The sequence below is a fragment of the Gorilla gorilla genome, chromosome 4 (genome assembly GCF_029281585.2).
Source record: "Gorilla gorilla gorilla isolate KB3781 chromosome 4, NHGRI_mGorGor1-v2.1_pri, whole genome shotgun sequence".
In the NCBI taxonomy this organism is placed as follows: domain Eukaryota; kingdom Metazoa; phylum Chordata; class Mammalia; order Primates; family Hominidae; genus Gorilla; species Gorilla gorilla.
Genome location: NC_073228.2, coordinates 173,475,762 through 173,489,008, shown reverse-complemented (window position 1 = coordinate 173,489,008; position 13,247 = coordinate 173,475,762). Strand labels below are relative to the sequence as shown.

Below are 13,247 nucleotides of genomic sequence, written 5' to 3'. Positions count from 1 at the left end.
TGGATAACCTCTACTAGGGCAGTGCAGCAGGGAAATGTGGGGTTGGAGCCCCCACACAGAGTCCCCCGTGAGGCACTGCCTAGTGGAGCTGTGAGAAGAGGGTCACCATCCTCCAGACCCCAGAATGGTAGATCCACCAACAGCTTGCACTGTGTGCCTAGAAAAGCTGCAGGTACTCAATACCAGCTTGTGAAGGAAGCTGTGGGGGCTATACCCTGCAATGCCACAGAGGCAGAGCTGCCCAAGGCCTTGGGGGCCCATCCCTTGCATCAGTGTGGCCTTGCATAGATGTGAGACACGGAATCAAAGGAGATTTTAGAGCTTTATGATTCAATGGCTGCCCTGCTGGCTTTTGGACTTGCATGGGGCCTGTAGCCCCTTTGTTTTGGCTAATTTCTCCCTTTCAGAATGAGAGAATTTACCCAATGCTTGTACCCCCATTTTATCTTGGAAGTAACTGACTTGTTGTTTTGATTTTACAGGCTCATATGTGGGAGGAACTTGCCTTGTCTCAGATGAGACTTTGGACTTGGCCTTTTGAGTTAATGCTGGAGTGAGTTAAGACTTTGGGGGACTGTTGGGAAGGCATGACTGATTTTGCAATGTAAGAAGGACATGAGATTTGGGAAGGGCCAGGGGAGGGATGATGTGATTTGGCTCTGTGTCCTCACCCACATCTCATCTCAAATTGTAATCCCCATGTGTCAGGGGAGGGACCTGGTGGGAGGTGACTGGATCATAGGGACGGTTTCCCCCATTCTGTTCTTGTGATAGTAAGTGAGTTCTCACAAGATCTGATGGTTTAAAAGTATGGCACTTCCCTTCTTGTTCTCTCTCTCTCCTGCTGCCATGTAAAACATACTTTGCTTCCCCTTCATCTTCCACCATGATTTTAAGTTTCCTGAGGCCTCTCCAGCCATGCAGAACTGTGAGTCAATTAAACCTCTTTTCTTCATAAATTACCCAGTCTCAGGTAGCTCTTTACAGCAGTGTGAAAACAGACTAATACACTGGTTAAGAGTGTGAATCCTGACTAAAAACTTTCTGCATACCAAAGAAAACAACAAAATGAAACAAAAACCTGTGAATTAGGGAAAAAATTGCAAACTATACATCTGATAAGGGGTTAATATCAAAAATTTTATAAAGAACTCATATAACTCAATAGTATAAAAATAAATAACTTGATTACAAAATAGGCAAAGAAACTGAATAGACATTTCTCCAAGGAAGACATACAAATGGCCAGCAGATATATGGAAAGGTGTTTGACATCATTAGTTGTTAGAAAAATGAAAATCAAACCACAATGAGATATCACCTCACGCCTGTGAAAATGGCTATTATCAAAAAGTCAAGAGATAACAAATGTTGGCAAGGGTGTGGAAAAAAGGGAACTCTTCTGCACTGTTGGTGAGAATGTAGATTGGTAGTCATTGTTGAAAAAGGTATGGAAGTTCCTAAAGAAATTAAAAATAGAACTAGCATATGATCCAGCAATCCCTCTTCAAGGCATATATCCAAAGAAAATGAAATAACTGTCTTGCAAAGATGTCTGTACTCTCATATTCGTTACAGCATTATTCACAATAGCCAAGATATGGAAACAACCCAAGTGCTCACCAATGGATGAGTAGATAAAGAAACTGTAATATTCATATACAATGGAATATTATTCACCCTTTAAAAAGGAGGAGATCTTGCCATTTGTCACAGCGTGGACGAACCTGGAAGACATGCTAAGTGAAATATGACAGACACAGAAAGTATTGCATTATTTCATTTATATATGGAACAAAAAAAGAGTCAAATATACAGGCATAGACAATGAAACAGGGGTTACCAGGGAGGGTAGGAGATGGGAGGAATGAAATGGGGAAATGTAGGTTAGAGGTTACAGGGTAACAGATATGTAGGAAGAACAAGTCTAGAGATCTAATGTACAACAAGGGATCTACAGTCAATAAAATTGTACTGTATTTGAGATTTCTGCTAAATGATTAGATTTTAGCTGCTGATGCCACCAAAACAAAAACAAAAAAGAAGGGTAACTATGTGAGATGATGGATATGGTCATTTGTTTCACTATCGTAACTATCTTACTACTTTACTACCTATTATGTATCGCATAACATTATGTTGTATACATTAAACATATACAATTAAAAAAAATTTTAAAGAGTATGAGCTCTGCAATGAAAGTCTGAATTTGATGGAGATCTGCTACTTAACTGTGCAATCATGGACCTGTTAATACTTTCCTCTGAGCCTCAGTCCCCTCATCTATAAAATGAGAATAATAGTGCCTCACATCTCATGGGAATAATAATAGTGTCTTATCACGCTTAAACTGGATTAAAAACTCAGAGAGTTTGTCCAGTGTCCAAAAGAGTTAGTAGATACCATTCTTCTAAAAAAATCAATTAAAATAATAATAATGCAGAGAAAGTTTGGCATATTTTCTATTTTATTTTCAGGACCTATGGATTTATAATATCTTTTTTTGCACTAAAGTCATTTCAACATATTTCCATCACAACAAAGCAAATAGACATGCCTCAAATGAAACATAATGGAAGTTTACTGACGTCTGAGCCTCATCCTCACTCAGAAGGGAGGAAAACTCCACATACACACTGCTGATAATGGAGCAGCCTTACTGAAGAAAATGGAGTCCTTTTCAAAGTGACCTGTCACTACAGCAGACCTGAACAAAAGACTATCACCTTGCAAGTGGTGCTTTAAAAAGATTCCATGTTAAGTGCTTATAATGTCCTCACTTATATTAAAAGCAAAGAATTTGGATAGGTCAAGATCACCCTTAAAGGAGTTATCAGCATGGAAGCCACTGCCTATGGCTCTTGGTGTGCCCTCCTCAGTGAGGGGTACATTAAAAATCTCATTGTGCCAAGCTTTTTGCAGCCAAACCAACAATGTGGTAATAGATATGTGTTCACTTTGAAAGCACTCCAATATTTTCAAATGAGAACAGAAGGTCTCAGAATAGTACATAGAGTATGTAGTTGCATTTCTAGAAAACAGCAACAGCAAAAGCAATGCGCTATTTTTTAAAAGCAGAGGATGCTCCATCCATCTCCTCCCTCATTCCTCTGATTTTATTTGTTTGTTTGTTTATTTATTTTTAGAGACAAGGTCTCACTCTACCTCTGAGGCTGGAGTGCAGTGGCATGATCATGTCTCACTGCAGCCTCAAACTCCTGGGCTCAAGCAATTCTCTCACGTCAGCCTTTGGAGGTAGGAAGTTGTTGCCTTAGGAGGGCATGGTACAGTTCCTCCACCCCAAAACTACATCCAAACACAGTATGAGTGCATTCCAGGAGCTTCACACAAAGATGTCAGGGGCATCTGGCATCTCATTCCCCAGCTACCTGGCTATTTCTACAATGGGCAAGCTGATCATAGAGGGCTTATTTCAGTAGAGAAGACAAAGAACTGGAAAGAAAGCATCCCAAACTCCCTCCTTCCCCAGGTCTCGTTCAAACTGGGGAAACAGAAGAAGTAGGTGAGCTGCACAATATATGAGATCGAAGTCTTCTGATGTCATCAAATATCAGGAAAGATGTCAATCAAATATGACTGGAGGAAGTGACTGGGGGGAAATAAAATAACACTGCTTTTTTTTATGTTTGTCCCTTCTATGATGAATTCCTACTGCTCAATACACTTACATGTGTTTTCCACATCTAAAACACAGAATGTTTATGCTGCCTCTGGATAAAAGAGGCAGCATGAGAGATATAATATGGGCAATGAAGTCAGCATTTGATATCTAAGGCTTAGCATGGCCTAGCATGAGTACCATCTTGAACTATGTAAGTTTTTATCATAACAATATATCATCCTTATAATAAAAAGTGAAATTCACCCTTGTTTAAGCTTCCAGTTTAGGGTCCTGTTTTCCCTCTTCATTCAGCTGAGTAAATTTAGTACATAGGCAAGGAAGGGCTAGTCTCACCCATTCCAGGAAAAGATTCAGCTTCTGGGCCATGTTGTAAAAATATACATCTGCCAGTTTCGGTACAGCGCTACATAATAGGGGAGAGGATGGAATTAACAAACACAGAGAACCTTCTATGAGCCAGGCTGGTGGTAGACAGCTTCTTTACTTTTTCTCATTTTATCCCCATAAGAAGCTCAGGAGCAAGGTGAAAACAACCCACTCAACAGATGAGAAACCTAAAGCTTACATACCCAAGATGACTCCACTAGTGGGTAGCAGAAGCAGGGAATAACTTTCTAATTCAAAAGCCAGTGCTCTTTTCATTTCTTTATTGGGGGTGGTGGGGAAGATTTTAAAACTATTGAAAGCCCGGCAAGGTGGCATGCATCTGTAATCCCAGGTACTTGGAAGGCTGAGGCAGGAGGACTGCTTGGGCCCTGGAGTTGGAGACCAGACTGGGCAACAAAGAGAAACCCCCATCTCAAAAACAATAATAATAATAATAATAATAATAATAATAATAATAATAATAATAATTAATGATGCAGTCTTATAGATCGGAAGCAAATATCCTCAGGTGTTGGCAATGATTAATTATAGGTGGTTGGAATGTAAGTGATTGTTATTTTATTCTTCATACTTTTTTTGCCTTATTTTTCAGAGATGGAGTCTTGTTAGTCTTAAACTCCTGGGCTCAAGGGATCCTCCTGCCTCAGCCTCCCAGGTAGCTAGGACTATAGGTGTACACCACCATGCCCAGCTTAAAGACTGTATTTTTTTGTTTGTTTAAAACTAATATATGCTATTATAAAGAATTTAAACTAAACAAAAAAGTACAAACATATAAGCTTAAAGAATTATCCTGAATCCCATTACACAGAAAAACACTATTAATATCATTCCAGTCAACTCTTCATTTATATTTATATACATGACAGAGACATAAAAAGATATAAAAAGATAAAATATGGTTTTTAAAATACTCTCATAAAAATGAGCATATGGTGAAGATACTATATAAATACATTTTTTTTTTTTTGAGACGGAGGCTTGCTCTGTCTCCCAGGCTGGAGTGCAGTGGTGCGATCTTGGCTTACTGCAAGCTCCGCCTCCCAGGTTCACGCAATTCTCCTGCCTCAGCCTCCTGAGTAGCTGGGACTACAGGCACCTGCCACCACGCCCGGCTAATTTTTTGTATTTTTAGTAGAGATGGGGTTTCACCATGTTAGCCAGGAGGGTCTTGATCTCCTGACCTCATGATCCGCCCGCCTCCGCCTCCCAAAGTGCTGGGATAAAAATAAAAATTTTATTTAATCTTATTTGTATTTAGCAGAAGAAAAAGAAACCAAGTGAAATTGAGGGACATTTGAACTTTGATTCAATGTTTCTTTATCACTAAAAAGATTTCCTGAAAACTTCTCTAAAACGAAAATTGTTATGAAAAGCATTCAAAGATAGACGTGGTTATTTTTTTAATTCCATGTTTTATTTCCAATTAATATTCATTGACTTTGTTGTGAAAGTGATGTCATTGAGTTAGCTATTATCCTCCATTCTCCTCCCAAGTCTCAACTTTATTAGATTTTTAAAAATATTGTCTAGGTTCCCAACAATAACATTCTTTATGGTAGCCATAAATATCATGATGTCAGGGGCATCTGGCATTTCATTCCTCAACTACATGACTATTTGTACAGTGGACTGGCCAATCATTAGGCTTATTTCAGTAGAGAAGACAAAGAATAGGAAAGAAAACATCCCAAACTCACTCCTTCCCCAGGTCTTGTTTGAACTGGGGAAAGAGAAGAAGTCGGTGAGCAGCACATGGATATGAGATTAAAGTCTTCTGATGTCACCAAATCTCAGGAAAGATGTCAACCAAATACGACTGAAGGAAGTGATTGGAGGAAAAAAATCACACTGCTTTTTTATGTTTGTCCCTTCTACAAGAAATTCCTACTGTTTTTAATATCAATTTTTATAAATCGATTCATTTGGACCCAATATTAGCCACTATTTCCTTTTATCACAGATTTTTAATCCAATATTCTTGTATTGTGATTCACCTCTCAGTTGGCTGGATTTTGGTTTTGAAGTAGTTTTCTGTAAGAAGGTTTCACGGGTACACCCATATTCTTTCTACTACACAGTTTTGACTAATTTTTGACTAACATTGTGGTTTTCACACCTTTTATATTTTTAGAGGAATCATTTATTTTCAATCAGAATCGCAGACCACACACCCCATCTGAAAGCAGACAACACCAGACCTGCTCTCAGACCCCCTCCAGCTCCATTACCTTCTGCCACTCAAGGCACCCCAAGAAGACTTTGGATCCCCTATTTGAAAACTCTGCATGGCCATGAGCGTATGCATGAGAAGTCCTAATAATTTGCATACCAGGAGATATGATATTTCCTCAGATAGCTAGAATCATTCTAGCAGACTTCCAAACACTGTCTTTTCAAAGAATTAATAAATTATTAGCCATTTACCAATGAATATATCCAGCTTTTTCCAGCAAGTTATTGTGACTAATTTACAAAGATACATTAAAATAAGACTAATTGAATTAGAAATGGAAAACCAGAACCAAAGAAAAGATAAAGGTGTCCCAGAGATGAATAAAGGTGGCTTGAGTCCACCAGAGTAGGCTTCGTAAAGGTCAGGGCACCAGGCCAGGGAAAGGTACTGGCAAGGCTCTGACTATGGCAGCCTGTGTGGGAGGTTTATTCCCTCAAGCTTTCTATTCAGGGAAACTGCATACAACGAAGAGAAAAATACTCATCTGGATTTCACAATGTAGGACACAGAAAATAATGACCAAGGCCTTGTCATTGTTTTGGCAGGCATGGGTGGAGGAAAGAGTGTGGGCTTGGCTATCAGAAAAGAGCCACTGGGGCCAGGCGCAGTGGATCACCCCTGTCATCCTAGCACTTTGGGAGGCCGAGGTGCACGAATCACCTAGGGCCAGGTGTTCGAGACCAACCTGGCCAACATGGCGATACCCCATCTCTATTGAAAATACAGGTGTGGTGGCACATGCTGGTAATCCCAGCTACTAATGAGGCTGAGGCACAAGAATCAGTTGAATCTGGGAGGCGGAGGCTGCAGTAAGCCGAGATCGCATCACTGCACTCCAGCTTGGGAGACAAAAGCAAGAGTCCGTCTCAAAAAAAAAAAAAAAAAAAAATCCACTAGCTCACTGTGCAACCTTAGATGAGTCATTTCACTGCCTCCATTTCCTCATCTGCAAATATGAGGTCTCGTGCCTGTTTCTCAGGATTAGCATCCAGTAGCATGAAAGAGGCACTGAGGAGAGTTGCTGCTGTTTTTATTTTCATTCTTTGCCTTTGGTAGTCACCTACAGTTTGCTTATCTGCCACGGGGCAGAACTAGATTTGCAAAAGATAGGGTTATGCTGTGAGCAGGGGGCAGGGTGCGTGGAATCACAGACCCAATTCTCTAGGACAGCGTCCCCACCACTCTCCTCCAGCCTTGTCCACTCCTTGTGCAAAAGGTTTCAACAGGGCCAGAGTGTGAACTTTGCAGGCCCTGGACACTGAAAAGTGTACGGTATCCCCTCATCTACAACCCCAAGTAAAAATAATACTAAAGCATAAAATAAATATAAAGAAGATGAACAAAGTTCTCATTTCCCCCATGACCCCTTTTAAAGTTGTCTTGAAATATCAAATTTCAAATTATTTGCCCACAAAATGGTTTTCTGTATGTTTTTTGGTTGTATCTACATGCACAGGTATGCATATGTGTATATATGTACATATGTATGTTTGTGTGTGTCTTTGTGTGTGTCTTTGTGTGTGTGTGTATGTGTTTACACAAGCATCCTTGTACAAATCTGCAGACCCAGCTAGGGGCTCTGTTGCCTAGGAGGTTGCATGTAGCTAATCCAGCACTGGAAATGACACTGCCTGTCCTGTGGGTTGTGGTGAGGAGTGACTAGGATCATGTGTTATAAAGAACTTAGCACAGTGTCTATTTTGTGGAAAGGACCAAAGATGGCTACTCCTGCAGGTGACCGCCTTTCCCCATGAAAGGACTCCTTCACAGTGGCACACCTGCCTCCTCTCTGACCCTCACTCCCCCCCTAGGGCCTCATCTGATGGATTCATTGGGGGCAGACCAGGCCTATGTGCTCAATACACTCTCTCTTCTTCCTCTACCACTCTGCCGAGACACAGGAAGCCCAGGCTCTGTGCCCTCCATGCAGCAGGAGGCACCAGCAGGCCCAGGTAGGAGGGAACTGTGGTAGGCCAATTGGGCCAGTGAGGGGTGGGAGCCTGCCTGACTGCAGGTAACAGATCAGCATCTCATTTGGTTCTCATGCCCAAGCCATGCTCCCAATATCAAGTTTATCAATTACATGTTGATTTCCAACTGTCTGACTTATGAGTCCAAGGCCATTCATCTTTGTGCAAATTTTAAAAAGCACTCCCTACCAGCACACCACCATGGGTGGACACAGCCCAGTAGACACCTGGCTTCACAAGGCAATGGCACCTTTGTAGGAGAAAGAAAGAGATGTCACCACATTGCCCAAGACAGGGCTCCCAGCTTGGGGAGGGGAGTGAGCCCCTGCTCCCTGGGCTGGGTGCCTTCATGCAGTAAACAAACCACACAACTGTGCACACCGGCTCTCCTGGAATTAGAGGTGTGATTTATGGGACCCTTCCAAACCCTAATGATGCTTATTTCCCTTTATCGTGATATTAATACTAATAAAGAACTGTATCTAGGAAGAGTCACAGGCTGAATAGCCCCATGGCTGAAGCAAATGGAGAGCATAACAAACATCGAACCACCCAGTTAGGCTTTTGCTATGAAACATACATTCCTAAAATGAGAAAGCATTTCTGTTTAGTAAATTCTAATTACTAGTGTTACCAAAACGTTTTTAAATAGACCACACAGTTGCAGGTTCAGAGAGAGTGCTGAGGGGCCTGGGTGTACTATAGGCTTCCATCAGCCAAGGGTCCAGCACCTGGGGCGTGGGCCAGTGACTCACCTCCACACGTCTCCTGTATTCGCACCACATCGCCGACCTGCAGGGAGAGCTGGGGGGCTCCGCTGCCTTGGAAGTTGTATATGGCTGTGAAACAGAAAGAAAGACAACTAGGTGAGACCTCTGGATCTCGTTAGCCTCTGCTCCTTCCTGCTATCCCTGCCTCAAGTCCATCCCATGACCACGCAGCCCACCTGGGCTAAACAAAACCGACACAGAAACCTATTGCCTGCCACAAGAGTTATTTCAGACTCAGCCTGGCTCCCAAGACCTTCTATTAACCAAAGTTGACCTTTCCTCAACACAGGCCCTGCATTGAGCCTGAGTGACAAGGAGGCTGCTGATATTTACTATGGACTGTCCTCTTACTGTACACCAGGCAGTTAAAATGTTACATCATTTGTTATGCATGTTTTGCTACAATTAAAAAGAAACAACTGCATACTAAGCACCTGAAGTGTGGTGAGGTGCTATACGAGGTAGGAGAGATGCACTGGTGAGCAGGATGGCAGGAGAGCCAGGCAGCTGTGGCCTCTGAGAGCCTGAGCCCCTCCTTCAGCCAGGCCTGGGGTTGAGTCCCAGCTCAGGCACCCCAGGGATCTATGGCAAATTATTATGAGAAAGAAAGACAGTCTCAGCGTGTGAAGAGCCTGCCATGTTGTAATGCTCCATAACCAGTAACCAAATGGTAGAATTAGACAGCCAGGGCCTTGTATTCTAATGGGAGAAGCTGACAGGTCCACCTGCAATGACCTGATGGATGGTCTGGGCTCAGGAGGTACAGGTGCTTTGAGAGCACAGGAGATAGCACGCTGGAGCCATGCATGGGGGCCACAGGAGGCTTCCTGCAGGCAGGGCCAGCTGAGCTGGGCCCATGCTCCTCCCCAACCAGCACAGCACCATTGGGACGATGGAGAGGGCTACGCAAGGGAAGGAACCTGTGTAGGAGATTTCCCAGGAGGAAGGCCCCAGTGTGAGCTCCAGTCCCTCATGACTCCCTTGGCCCTGCTGCTGCCCACACAACAGGCAGCAGCTACGTCTCCAGACTCCTCCAAACCTGCTCTAGCTGGTGACAGCTACAAAACAGACTCACTTTCCCTCTGAATCCGTTTCCCCACTTTTAAAGTAGGCATTATTGTGCCACTCTTACCCACCCCACAATGTTGGGTGGGAAGCTAAGATAAGATACCACTGTAAAAAGGTTATTATTCCTAAAGAGGAACTAAACGTAGGCATGCCCCACTTTTCTGGAAGTGGCTTATCAGTGTGGATCCTAATAAGAACGAGTGTGTAGCAATCACTTATATCCCAGACATGATTCTAAGTTCTCCATGTGCATTTACTCCTTTAATTCTCACAACACTCCTTGCAAGTGAGAAGTCTTATTATTTCCAAATTTCAGATACAGAAACTCAGACAGAGAGAGGTTACTTGCCTTGCCCAAGGTCACACAATGCTGGAACTGGGAGTACAGGCCCATGCTCTTTCCTACTCCTCTACTCTACAGGTACACCTCTTCATAATTACCTCCTTTTAACTTTGAGGATACGGACCGTAGGCTGATCCATTAAGTGACCAGGGTCTAAACGGCCAATGCTGCTCTGTGACTAACCCCTATGCAGAAGCTGGGTGAAATGCCACTGGGTTCTGTGCAGATTCTTTTGCATCACAGACACCACCTCCAGTCTCTAACTCTCATTCATCTCTGCCTCTTCCCACTTACCTCCTTCCCTTCCTTCCCTCTCTCTTCCCTCCTTCCTCCTTCCCCTGGTCCAATCTCCCCAACACATCTGCCTAAACCACATTAAAAGACCAGAGTGGTTCAGAAGGAACCCCAGCTCTGCCACTCACTACTGTGTGATCTTCGGCAAGTGACTTCACCTCTCTGCCTCACTTTCTTACAATGGGGATGTTAACAGTACCTATCTCGCAGGGTTTTTAGGATGCTTCAGTGGAAAGGAGCACAGGCTGTCCCCTCTACTCCCAGGTGTGCCCCATATCCCTAACCTCCCTTTTGTGTGCATTCAGAGAGATGAAGTCTCCATCCTGAGAGATGATAAAGCTTAGGAGTTAAGAGCTAGTTGTCTCTGGAGTCAGACAGATGTGGCTTTTGAGGCCAGTTCTGTCTTTTCCTGGCTCTGGCCTCAAGCCTAGGGCTGCAGTGTACAACTGCCCAGGCTATGCCCTGCACAAGGCCACCCAGCCAAGAGAGCAGTGAAGGCTGGCACCCAACCTGCGATCTGCTTGCCAAGGCTTGCACCCTGCCCTGGCACTGTGCCCACCAGAGGAAGGATATCTTTTTGTAATCCACACAAAGGCACTGTAGGAGCCAGGGGCAGCCTGCTTGAGCAAGTGGCTGCATCTCCCTAAGCCTCAGTTCCTCTGACTGTGGAATGCAAGAAATAATGGTCCCAACCTTACTGGGTTCTTGGGAGGCTCAGCTGAAATTAATGCCCATACACGACTTGACTTAATGTCCAGCTATAGTAAGTGCTCAGTAAATGTAGTCACTTTTCTTTTTGTTAGCATTATATTATCTCCTGAACAAGGCTCACTCCTTCAGAGCTTTGTGTAGCCTTTAAATCTCCTTTCCTGCACTTTGCAACCAACTGCTCTTTCCACCAACACTTAATCAAATTAATCCTCTGTACAAAAGCAAACCTTGAGAGGGCCCTCGGGGGATGCTGAGGCTTCTCTCCTCCTGCATAAACGCAGCCTGTTTCTTCATTCCCTCCGTACTTGGCCTGATTTCAACCCCCTTCCCCTCATAGGCTGCTGTTGCTTGGACATACTCCAGTTTGCTGGTGTCCTCACTGGGTAGACTCTGCTCCCTGCTCTTTCAGCCCAAGTGGTCTGCCTGAGGACTTAGCAGTAGAACTGGACAGGATGGTGGAAGCAACTGAGGCTTCCAACAGAAGAAAACCAGGCACAATGTGTGTTAGTCTCTGGAGCATGAGCAAATCAGGGGTGTCCATCAGATATGTGGAGGTGGGGCAGGACTGTGTGTTACTCCCTGACCAGCTCCTCCCTGCTTTCCTCGGGAATCTTCCCTCATCCTCTGCCCAGCAATGTCAGGTGAGAAGGTGCCAGTAGATTGGCTTAAGATGTCCTGGACAGATCTTGAAACTGGGTATTCAAGGTGAAGATCCGTATTCATTCCAAGTACTCACTGATTACAAAAATGAAAGTAACTGACTTTGGCATTTAATTTATAAATCTATTTCTGCCTTTGCATAAGGGCCTCTTAGGGCTCCATTTGAAGAAAAGCAGACATGACTGACAAAGGAAGTGGCTTTGCCTATGAATACCCAATTCTGTTTAGTCTTCTAGATGACTAACAGGAAGCTCTGAGCCAGAATGCCCCTCTGCTACGTTTGGTGGCTTATCTCTGTCCTTCAGTTTGCTTCTGACCAGTCTAAGATGGGCCTAACCACTCTCAACTTTTGAGCAAGGGATGAAAAAGGCAGAAAAACAAGAGGAAGAAATCATAGCCAGCTCCACCCTGCCCAGTGCCTGTCCACAAAAGATAGACAAATCAGGGAAGCCTACCCACAGCCCCTCAGGCCCTCAGCCATTCCCGCAAATACTCATTCCAGCTTCCCCATCGTGCCAGGTCGCCAAGCCCTGGGGAATACTGACACATTCCCTAGGAAAGACTCGACCTCTCCTCGTACCAAAGCACCATACATAGGAACCAAAACAGAAACTGGTATCCTGACAAGCCCACCCAGAACAAAGCATTTATGGCCAAGGATCAAAGGGATGTTCCCAAGTATGGAGCCATCTTGAGTCACTGACTCCAGCAAGGACTCACATTGGAAATCCCAGGTTGGCAAGCCACTGGACTGCTATTTTGAGGCAGATGGAACTTCTAGCAACCCTGGAAATCGAATCCACTGATTAGCTACCAATTCCACCTAAACATATTGAAGTACTCTATTCATCAGGAGTTCAAATAGAGGGAGCTAAGGTGAAAGTAAACACCATTGTTCTAGCACAGTGGCTCACAAAGACAACTAAAGAAGGGTCTCTGTCTTTGTGCAATTTTAGGAGATAAGTTCAATGTTTCTCTTTGATTTACATATAAGGAAACTGAGGAAGGGGTGGGTAAACAACTTCTCCACCTAATAAGATATATAGATAGATCTCAAAGTCTAAATTCTAACTACTGCACACCCTGCTTCCTAAGAAAATGGTAAATATTTAGAGCACATTTTATATGCCAAGTATATACTCCATGGTGTTTTCAACAGATATTC

At 43.5% G+C, this 13,247-nt stretch overlaps 1 protein-coding gene across 2 annotated transcripts in view; it reads right to left on the bottom strand.

The window, feature by feature from the left end:
* Window positions 1-13,247, bottom strand: part of DOCK2 (dedicator of cytokinesis 2) — a 441,813-nt gene that overhangs the window by 415,436 nt on the left and 13,130 nt on the right. For both annotated transcript variants that reach the window (XM_031011390.3, XM_055387440.2), the window contains exon 2: window positions 8,992-9,075. In XM_031011390.3, coding sequence (XP_030867250.2) covers window positions 8,992-9,075 — 84 coding nt within the window. The remainder of the gene's footprint in view (window positions 1-8,991; window positions 9,076-13,247) is intronic.